This window comes from Schistocerca cancellata, chromosome 8 (genome assembly GCF_023864275.1).
Source record: "Schistocerca cancellata isolate TAMUIC-IGC-003103 chromosome 8, iqSchCanc2.1, whole genome shotgun sequence".
Taxonomy (NCBI): Eukaryota; Metazoa; Arthropoda; class Insecta; order Orthoptera; family Acrididae; genus Schistocerca; species Schistocerca cancellata.
The window spans coordinates 200,145,061-200,156,695 of NC_064633.1; the positions used below are offsets into that span (position 1 = coordinate 200,145,061).

Here is an 11,635-nt window from a genome sequence, read left to right on the forward strand (position 1 = left end):
CAGAAACACTTTGTTACATGTTAGTATAGAAGAAGCAAAAAATGTGTTAAGTATGGGGACATTGGCTAAATCTGATGTAGCAAATGTGTACCCTTCTACCATCAGTCAGTTGGAATGCAGGAGGGTCATGTGGCACGAGAGCTTAACCTCTAGCGTCCAAAATACATAAAAAGGCATGTGATGTAGGAAAAATAAAATTACACTAAAATTACAATTTTTATTACTTTTCTCAAAACAAACAAAACTTTTTTTCATTTAGTGTGTCTCCACACTACAGATAATTGAATAAGGGTTGTCGTCATTTCAACAATCTATCAGTATATTGCACATCTTTTTTGCTTAACTACACTATAACACAGCAGGGTAGAGTGCATAGTCCTGTCTGTAAAAAGGTTTGGAAAAAATTCAACAGTTTATTGTTTATTTTGTCATGTTATTAATATTGTATTGTCTATCTTAATTAATAAAGTCCATCACTTCTTCATCGACTTCAAAAATCGAAACATAATGCTTAAGGGCGTCCATTGCATTCAGTAGCTTTTAACATTGTAAGAAATGCTCTGGTTCATCCTCATCTCCACTTTTTCTTGTTCCTTTTCCATCTGTTCTTGCATGACGCTGTCAGTTTTCATGGGCTGACAGACAGCAAAACCTTCCTCGCATCCAGCATATTCATCAAAGCTAAGTTAGTTAGTGTTTTCTTGTTGGTCCATTATTTGCTGCTGTTGTTCAGCTACAGTTCCTACATTTTCTGGCACAATGTCTTCTGAAAGTACCTAATGAAAGCCAGCCTTCTTGAAGCAGTTAGAGATTGTGGTTTCTGGTATAGAATCCCAAGCACTTACAAAATGCATACCATCCAAGGTCATAACCTTTTTCATCATAGTATCTAGATAGGTCAGCATCTTATTTATGAGAACCTTTTGTATTTTTGTTTCAGGCATTTTATAATGCATTGGTAAAGTGGCTGAAGGTAGCTTGTAGAATTGGGAGGAAAAACTCTACTTTTATCATATGCAGATACAGTGTATTTCGGGTATACACTGCACACCGGTCAATAAACAGGTGTGTTTCCCTATTTCTAACACACAACCTTGCGTCCCATGCATCTAAAAATTGTTCGATGTAACTGTTGTTACCTGTGCATTCTTGTTAGACATACACTTACATGGAAATGTCCACATATTTTAAAGGATTGTAGACTCTTTGCCTTTCCAATTATTAGTGGCTCCAACTTTCATGTTTCACATTCATTATAACATAATACAACAGCCTCTCTTTGCTAAATTTTCCGCCATGGCATTTTTCACCTCGGAACTCATTTTTGTCAGGCAGAAGGAGGAAAAAATAACAGTTTCATCTGCATTAAAAACATCATTGGGGTTGTAGTTTTCTGTGATTGGGAATAGTACTTTTCCTTGACTGAACTGTATCAGTATGTACTCTTCCAGCCTCACATCAAAGACATTTATACACCAAACAGTGTCTATTCATGAACATTTTGCTGCAACCATTAGATACTCTGAAATCTGGGAGTCCCAACTTCAATGTCAAATATATTGCTCTAGCATGAACCACAGTACTATCAGTTGGAATATTCGAACCATGAACTTGTCCTATCCTCTTCAGTAGCATGTTTTCCAAGTCTGGAAATTGATCGTTATACATTTGCTTTCCTTTGCCGTTTCCTCCTTACAAACCTACTGTTTTAATTATTTTTCTTTTGCTCACAATTTTATGTAATGTTGATGGAGGAATGTTCAGTTTTTGAACAATACCAACACACTTCATGTGTGAGTGTTTGTCCACTTCCTGAATAGTGATCGACTTTTCTTCATTTGTAAACTATCTCACTGTCTTTTAATAAATGACGTACCAGTACACTGTTTTTAACACAGCCAAAATCACAAACTGAGAGTCAGTCAAAAGATAATCACAAACAAAAAACACCAGCACCTGAATTACACGCTATACGGTTTACTTTTTGGCCACTACAGAAGTCTTGAAGTTGTCAGAGCGACTGCTAACCTGTACAAACTACTTCCACACATCATTTCTACCGTAGCAAATGATCTGTGTGACTTGCAAATTTGCCAGCACTGTCTCTCTGTCCATTTCTGCACTCGACAGCTGCAAATTTCCTACTCCCGCCACTCTTGGCAGTAAAAGTTGCAGAGATACCCCAGTACCAATACCGCAGCATTTGTATGCACTAAGAAGGAAGGGAGAATGTACAAACGAGTCTTTCAATGTGTGTTTACTGCAGTTGGGACTGGGAGTTCCAAAAATTGACATACTATGCGGGAAAACATGGTAGTGAGGAATGTACTAACAAGATTGTACTGTACTTGCTAGTGTAAAGGAGAGTACTACAAGCAACTTGGCCTTCCTCAAGTTTGGTGGCAGGCAGGTGCGTATTTGAGAGATGATATGGTTCCTGCCACATATCTTATTGCCTCTCTCCTCATACTCATTTCTCTTATGTTTATTGCCATTTCCAGTGCTAAATTTTTTATATTGGTATCCTATTAAATTATTTAAGTAACAATGCTGCCACCTGTACCATTCAGATATATAACTATGTTGGTTTTTTAATAAAAAAATTTCAGAAAAGCTATTGCATTGATATATTATAGTGCCTTTCCGCAAGTAGGTTACAGTACGCTTGTTCGCCCACTGCTTGAATACTGCTCAGCAGTGTGGGATCCGTACCAGATAGGGTTGATAGAAGAGAGAGAGAAGATCCAACGGAGAGCAGCGTACTTCGTTACAGGATCATTTAGTAAGCGTTACGGAGATGATAGGTAAACTCCAGCGGAAGACTCTGCAGGAGAGACGCTCAGTAGCTCGGTACGGACTTTTGTCGAAGTTTCGAGAACATACCTTCACTGAGTAGTCAAGCAGTATATTGCTCCCTCCTACGTATATCTCGCGAAGAGACCATGACGATAAAATCAGAGATTAGAGCCCACACAGAGGCATACCGACAATCCTTCTTTCCACGAACAATACAACACTGGAATAGAAGGGAGAACCGATAGAGGTACTCAAGGTACCCTCCGCCACACACCATCAGGTGGCTTGTGGAGTATGGATGTTGATGTAGATGCTTTGGGTATTCTGAAGTTAGGTGAAGTAGAGGAAGTAGCATTGAAAGATTGTGTGCTCTGTAGGTGATTGCTGGAAAAATTATGATAATATCATATAGAGCAGCAAATTCTTCCATAAAGTTAATATTATGTAATCAACATCAAATGGGGTATACAGTGCTTGTAATGGAGTACGAGTCATTTAAGTCTTGCAGATAGTTACATAGTTCCATATTTCTGAAATCATTTACACAATTTCTATTGAAATGATTTGGTGAGAGTGAGTTTGCAAGCTATGTATATGTCATTTTTTGTGTGTATGGCTACAGATTTACCATTCACATATTATTAAAACAAATATGAACATATTTGTCTAACACTAATAGTGTTAGTCTTGAAACGCACTTAACTTTTAGGGTAAAGTAAAAGTCTTTGACTCCTATATGCTTGTTCTGTTATGACCATGAAAATTCCAGGATGGAGACAATAAACAAAAATGAGGAAAGGTAACCACTCCTAAAAGTAGAACTAATTCAGCTGCAAGTGAGTGCCTGCGTTTATAAATTTGTGTTTATTGTATCTAGGGTGTATACGGCCCGGGAGATCCGGGAAAAACCCGGGAATTTTTTCATCCGGGAAAAACCCGGGAATTTTTTAGAATTCCGGGATTTTTCATTGTTTTAGATTTCAGTTAGTTTTGTAGGTTTGACGTGTAAAATCAGATACGCTGACAAAGAACTTTAGTCCACTACTGCTGAATAATACTGCAGCAATGAAACATAAATCAGAGAATAACACCAAAATAAAAGTTTAGTTGTATAGAAAATGGGTAATTTACACAATGCACAGGCCAGTTTGCCGACACCGAAAAGTGTCAAAGGCTTTAGGTCGAAGATTATGCAGTACGTCTGTAACAACTAATGTGCATTCGATGTGCGTGACGTCACAACTGTTTAAATTTCTAACAGATCACCAGAAAATATTACAAATAGTAGCTTGAGATGCGTTACTTTCAAAGTACATTTCCATGTGAGATGATTTATGTTACATGTGAGAATGTGCAGTGAATTTCTTAAATCACAGGGCTTTATAACTCTCATTCAAAACGTAACACTTTGAGGATCAGTTATTTGAAAAATGTCAGGCCCAGAAGATAAGTCATTTATGCCACTATTTAAAATTTTACCGGCACATTTGTATTTGATATGACTTAACATGTAAAACACGCTAAAAAAAGACCGAGCTTCAGGTTAGTTTTCATATTTAATGTTGTTCTTTCATAGATAAAAAATTATGCAATCAATGCCAAAAAGTGTAATTGACCTTCAAAAAAACGTGCATAATGTGTTACTGAGCAATGTCACAAGTCTCTTCATGCCAGAACACTTCAACTTTTCTACGCAACTGATAATCATTTTGGCACGATTTTAATTGCCAAATTAGAGCCTGTTAGTAGGCCTACGGACTTCCTATCATTGTAGGACTAATAACAGTGGATGCCAATAGACGATGCAATTCTCGTTCGTACACACACATCTGCTTACGAGTTAACCGGTGTAGAAACGCACTTAGCTGAGTTGAGCGAGCTCGGCGTAATTTCGTAACGTACGCGCCACGGCCTGTCTTTCTCAGAGGCGCTGCGGCCTGTCTTTCTCGTAGGCCTTGTGCTCTGAATAACTGCCGTCATTCGCTAGCGAGGTCACGTGACATGAGCTATGACTGGCTGACAAAAGTGCATCGCTCAACGCAATCTCTATTTTAGAGTGTCGAAAGCTACCGTGCTGTAATTTGTGGAATTTGTGTAAATACTTTTGCAATACGAAAATAATTGTCTCGCATCAAACAACTTTCCAAACGCATTGTTTTTCCAGGATTTCGTTTCCTAAAGTGGTGGGACGTCCTCCGCCGGTATAAGACCTTTACGATTCAAAGGACTGATACGTTTTATAGCTCGGAGGGAAAGTATACTGTTACTTAACCCGGATGTATTTTCACCCGCTTTATACGCAATTTCATCCAGGAGAAATTGTGTTTTTACCGGGAAATCTGGGAACAATCCGGGAATTTTTTTTTCTTGTCCACGTAGACACCCTGTGTATCAGATATTATTCAAGTTTTTAATTAAAATTTGTCTATAGAGTAGGTAGTTTTGCCAGAAGAATGTTATAGGACAAATGATGAACATTTTTTAATTGGATTTTGATCACCTTTTTGCACAACTGACAACTGTGTAGCAAGTAATGAGGGCCACCTATTTCTTTTAATGTTGCAAATATGAACATTGTCATTACTCTCAAATTGTGCTCAATGATGTGTTTTAGTAAATGCAAGTGTGCTCCTTCAAATGATGACTAGGAATTGACTATGAGTGAGCATTACATATTATTTTCAATGGTCACTCTTTGCTGCCTCTCTCCCACTCCCCTGCTCTGTCATAGTGACATGTTGCCATTGTCAGTACTTTTGCAATAAGTAGAAATGTACATAACCTAGTGACCTACCCCAGCTGTGCACAACTAGGTATCTACAGCAGGGCGAGCTGTCTGATGTAGCGGTAATAGCAAGTGGAAATGTACAAAGCTAGTGACCTACTCCAGCTCTGCGCAGCTAAGTACCTCCAGGCGGGCCAGTTGTCCAATGTAGCAATAATTTTGTTTACGAGCCACTGCGTACGTTGCCACCCAGTTCACCCAACTGCACTGCTAGTTTGGCTTGAGCTACATTTTCTGTGAGATATGTCCCAGTTGCCTTTTGTTTCACACTCCTTAAACATTCACTCTATACAAAAAAAAGTGTTCTCATCAACTTAATATCTGATACGTCATGTAACACAGGTCCTTTAGGAAGTCTGGTAGTTTGTGTTGGCCTGGTGCTGCAGTTGGGCAGTCTTTGCCTTTCTCTTGTGCCCACAAACCTCCCTTGTGAATGAGTCTGTCTATTAGTGGAAACCGTATTAAAATCCCTATATTATTTTCTCAGATTATCCTGAAATATAGAAAAAAAATGAGGTGAGGGAACTTAAATTTATATTTGTATTGATAAGGTAAGCCGTTTATTAATTGTCTGAAGGTAAAAATTATGTGAAGATCAGAATTCACTGAAATTAGCAATTTGAAAAGGGCTGTATTCCTTCCAATAAAGATTTTCGTGGCATAGACGCTCGGGCCTTGCAGACTTTGTAGAGAACTTGAACGCACTTCATACTTAGTTTATTAAAAATTTATTTGCAGAGAGAACGACTTCAGTCATTTGAAGTAATCATTAACAGTTTCTTCTGTTGCTATATCTCTGAGAAGCTTAATTGTAAGATTTGTGTCTTCTAGAAAAATTAACAACTTTGCTTTATATGTGAAGGGTAGGTCATTCACACATATAAGGGACTGTGGTGATGATAATATTGATGTCCTTTCATATGGTCCACAGCACCTGGTGAAGTGAGCACTGGCTATAGCAACAATGACCGCCTTGGAGGAGTCCTGCCCACAACAACAGAAGCAGATGCATCATCTTTGGGCGCTGGACGTGGTCGCAGGCCCGTTGTTCCATTACAACAGCAGCAGCCAGGAAGTGCAAGTGACAGTGTTGCTGGATACGGAAGTCCACCTGTTGATCCTCTTGTAGTCAACTTTGAGGAAGGTATGCGGCTCTATTAGACTGTCCGCAATTAACATCTTGATTTTGAGAATACATCCTTCAGTTTTCAACAGTTGAATCTTGAGTGCCAGCACTTGATGTTCTCTGTGTTTTCTTCAGAGGGTTAGTGTTTCTTAATTCTTGTGAGAATCAATCATCTTGGTTCTTGATAAACATGGTTGTATTTTTCACCTATGGTGCAGGGAGAAGTGTTGTTTGAATTACATTTTTATAAGTGGCATAGATCTATATTCCACATAGTAAGGCAGACTATTTTTTATTTTCTGTTTGGCTTTTCCGTCCCATGCTTATTTATCTCTATCTGTGTGTGTGTGTGTGTGTGTGTGTGTGTGTGTGTGTGTGTGTGTGTGTGTGTGTACTTGGGGGAGTGGGGGTGGGGGAGGGGGAGATTGTGTTTCTGACATTACACAGTTATTTGCTCATCATTTTTGTGTCTGCCTGTTGAGTGTAGTTTTTCCATGTGTGTTTGTGTGTGGGGGGGGGGGGGGAAGAGACATTTTTTCAGTCCTCATGTAAAAGCATTTATATTTCTGAGTTATTTGATGTTATTTTGTTACAGTATTACTGGTCTCTGTAATACTTGTGTGTAGATTAAAATGTTGGATCTGTTGTTATTTGTCTCCAAACTTGGACATGATCCGTGTTTCAGAAGTGACATCATTTTAATCTTAACACTGCTGTCATGCTGAGTTATTACATAATCATTATAACATAAAGCAATGAAGTCATCAATTAAATTTTTTGAGTAACTATTATAACATGATATGTATCTAATTATAAATATGTTATTTTGACATTGTAAGAGTATATGTTTATCAGATCTTTTATTTCTTTTTGTTTAATTGTGTTTCTAATACGTTTGAAATGTTATGAAAGCTTGATTATTTGCTTTAGGAGAACGTAGTTAATTCTTTCGATCATACCATATTTTTCCTCAATTTTTCAAGTAATTTTGCTCATTTTCCATGGCAATAAGTATGTGCTTTGACAAGACTGGTTGTTAATTTTTTTACAGAACTAATTGCAAATGATATTCAGTTGTGGGTATGGTCCTTTTCTTCTTATTTTTTTATCAGACTACTGCACTGGTACTATTAGTTGCAGCATGTTGGACAAATATGTTTAGAAATGAGCATTCGTTTATATTCATTCTAAACGATTCAGACTGTTATCCTGTGCATTTCTTCTTTGTGCAATTCAGTAATACCAATGCAGCCAGGATATTTTGCCGAGTTCCTGCAGTACACGATACTAATATTCTGAAAATTTCTCAGACTTTAGTGCTATTTGCTCGGAGGGGGAAAAAAATAGATCTGTGACTCTTAATACTCAGGAAATGCCTTCCTATTGGATTGTGATTTTGAATTATTACACGTAATATTGTGAAATCGTTGAGTCAGCTTCATTGTTAATCATTATGTTAAAATTAAATATCCACATACCATGTTACAGTTGTATTACTCCATTTTGTTTAGAAACAGATCTGCAAGGCACTGTTAACAGCAATTGAAAAAATAAAATAGCAGAATAATAATAGTTTTCATGATTGTTACAGTAAAATTGGAATCATTCATTGAACATTAAAGTAATACAGCTGATATTAACAACAATCCTGTATTACATATTGATCCCATGAGTTTCTCACTCCAGATTATGTCTTTGTTACCTATCTTTAATCGGTGTGCAGAACTGTTGCTGCTTAGTTGTTAAAATATTAATTTCTGCTGTTATCCACTTCAGTTTATTTGGGTCTTTTAATGACTTAGTGCACATATTTGTGAGAATTCATTTTCTTCATGAATCTTGTACTTGAGTAGTAACTACAAAACTGAGAAGTATGGAACTGCTCTATGGCAGTTAACTATCCTGAAGCATATTAACGTAGAGTATGCTTATATTATTATCTTTTGTAATGTGAGAGTTCATAATGAAATTGCCTATTCATTAACATGTCATATTGTAAGTAGAGATGAATGTTTATTGTATTTCCTGGTGGTGAGAACTGACTTAATAACCAAAGTACGCCACAGTGATATTAATTTGTACAACTAACGTATAATACGCAGTCTCTTTAGTTGTGTGCAATAATTTATAAATGTTTATTAGAAAAGTGCTAGCATATACTGAGGTTCTCACCTGTCTGTCTGTGGTGCATGTGTATGCAGAAAGCTACAATGCCACAATGTGTGCTTTTGATTATTATTAATTACTGAATTTAGGGAGTGGAAAGATATTTATATTGCATTGTGGGGTCAATACACAATATAAAATATGACTAGCATTTGTGATTCCTGGTTCTGTGTTGCATTTTACTTATCACCTTGTGGTATAGGTTAGGTTGTTGTGTTCAACCTTCATCCTTCTTAATATGTACTAATCATCAAAATTTGTCAATTTGAAGACTCTATTTATTGTGACATCTCCATCTGAAAATTTTGCAATAATGGTCTTTTTATGAGATTTCATGTGTATATAAAGTTGCTGCTTCTGTAGCTGCAGAGTACTGCCATTTTAGCGCAGGCACTATTATTCCATTTGGCTGCTTCATTTATTCAGATTTTATTGTATAGTTTAAAATGGAACACAATTTATGAATAACGTTTCTTTGTTTTTCATTACTATGGAAAGTAATACTGCGACTGTATTGTTTTGATCTTCAATATTATTCAGTTTTTATTTATTGCTGAGCAGAAATTGTGTACCAGTCCTGCTGCAGCAGGAAATATATATAATAAGTGACAAATAAACATGTTTACAAAAACTGTATGTATGAAATAATTGCTGATCTGCAAGAATGCCACCAAAGTAGTAAAATAAAGCCATTTCTTATCTAATGATTGATTTTGGCAATATTGCCTCTCCAAAAGAGAGAAAAATCTTTTCAGATGAAAAGTTCAAAATTTCAGATTTTGGCTAATATATTGCTATTGTGCGTGTTCTTGCAGAGTCAGACAATGAAAGTGTTCCTACCACGACCCCTACCAAGAAGCCACAGAGGAAGGTGCATGTTAAGACCCTGGAGGAGATCAGACTAGAACGTATCCAGGCTGAGTCTGCTGCGTTCTATGGCTACGGAGACGATGGAGGAGGGAGTGCGCCACAAGCTCCGAGTGACCTGCGTTCCAAGATATCTCGCAGGACTGAAGGTGCGTCAGATCCTTCCACGTTTAGAGTGCTCACTCTTGAAGAGATACGACGTGGTCGACGAGGAGTGACTGAGGAGGAAACAGAGAGCAGTGAAGCAGGTAGCAGTGAGGTGCAGTATAAGAGGTTAGCAGATTTCGAGAGGACTGCTGCCCCTCCAAAAAAACTTAGGAGGAAACCTCCACCCAGGGCACCACCAGATGTTATTACCCACTCTGGTGTTGTCAAACTAAAAAGACGTAGAGATTCCGAAGTAACGACGTCGTCTGGTTTGGGAATGCCAGACAGTACAACGAGAGATCTGAAAGCCAATGGTGTGTCACGTGACAATTTTCATGGTGAATGCCCCCCACTTTCAATGTTCAAAGAAATGACAGCAGAGGAAGATGAAGATGAACTGCTGGAAACTGATGAAGAGACTGATGGTACAGTAGCAGCAAATGAGATGTCAGCATATGATGTTGTCCTTGATGACATCGATGAGTTACTTAACGTGTGAGCTGTGTATTCTCTATACAAATTGTGGCCTTATAAGTGTGTCTGATGTGGAACAGTTTATCACAGTTCTCGATACCGCAAAAGACATCACATTCCATTTGTATAGTGTGAAAAGAGGAATGAGCCACATGTTCACATTTCATTTTTAAAGACCAGTTGTTAATTTAATTGTTTGTGTACATGTACACATGTGTATGTATGGAAGTGTGTGTGTGTGTGTGTGTGTGTGTGTGTGTGTGTGTGTGTGTCAAAGTAAAATAACATGCAGCATAATGTGTGAATTACAGCTCTTCAGGTGTATAATTCACAAGTTTACATCTGTGTAAAAATTTGTTACCTCTTGTTGGTATATTATTTGTTTATCACTGTCAAATTGATTTACGTATTTAAAAATTGTACACTATTTTTTTCCCTTGCAGTGAAAGCATGGAATGTTTACAGTGTGTTCGTTGTCCCAGTCTATTATTTTTTTCTATTAAGGCAGATTGGAGAAAATGTTTCACAAGAAAAGGGTCTTTAATTCAGATGTGTGTTGTTGGCCTTTATTATAGGTCACAAAGTGGCGAACTTCTAGTTAACGTATGATCATTATTTGTATTCTGTTCTTGTTAAGTTAGTAAAGTATAGTGAACTGTGATTATTTCATGTTACATTCATGAAATCATTTGATCCTTACCATGTTTATGTATGATTATACATAATTACAAAAGGGTTGAATTTACAGAAATTAACTAGAGACTGTGCCCCAGGAATCGGTGTTTTCTGCCCCCTATGCTAAGTGCATGTACTTCGTGCTGGCCGAAGATACCACTTGAGCAGTAGTAGAACAATACATATCACGTGTTTGTTGTGGAATCATTTTTTAAAAAATTATTGCCTGTTTGAGAAGAAGATTCCGTGATTGTTCCATCATTGTTGTGTGTCACGATGATGTCCCTAGCTGTAATATACACTTATGAAACTGCTTCTGGTCAAGACAGTGAGGCACACCGTGAAAAGGAGCTCTTGATACTCAGTTTGCAAACAGTGTTGGCACTGTTGAAGTAAGTCTCATGGATACTGTCAAAGTGTCACAAACACACTTGAAGTTTTATCTTTGCAGAGTGGTTGTTGTGCAAGACCTCACTTATCCTGTCATAATCAAGTGCAATTCATTCTTTAAGACACGCCTTAATAAACTGACCAATCACACTGTTCTCATATTAGGCATAATAATATACAAAAGGCCCAACTGAAGTATGCAGCTGTTG

The 11,635-nt window shown here is 37.4% G+C and overlaps 1 protein-coding gene across 2 annotated transcripts in view; it reads left to right on the top strand.

Moving 5' to 3' along the window:
* Window positions 1–11,033, top strand: part of LOC126094942 (zinc finger CCCH domain-containing protein 11A-like) — a 66,577-nt gene extending 55,544 nt beyond the window's left edge. Inside the window, exons 5-6 of one of the 2 annotated variants that reach the window (XM_049909593.1) lie at window positions 6,513–6,725; window positions 9,689–11,032. In XM_049909593.1, the coding sequence (XP_049765550.1) occupies window positions 6,513–6,725; window positions 9,689–10,386 (911 nt within the window). In that variant the 3' untranslated portion in view covers window positions 10,387–11,032. Of the gene's footprint in view, window positions 1–6,512; window positions 6,726–9,688 lie in introns of both variants that reach the window. The other variant, XM_049909592.1, reaches the window with a different exon arrangement.
* Window positions 11,034–11,635: the final 602 nt, after the last annotated feature.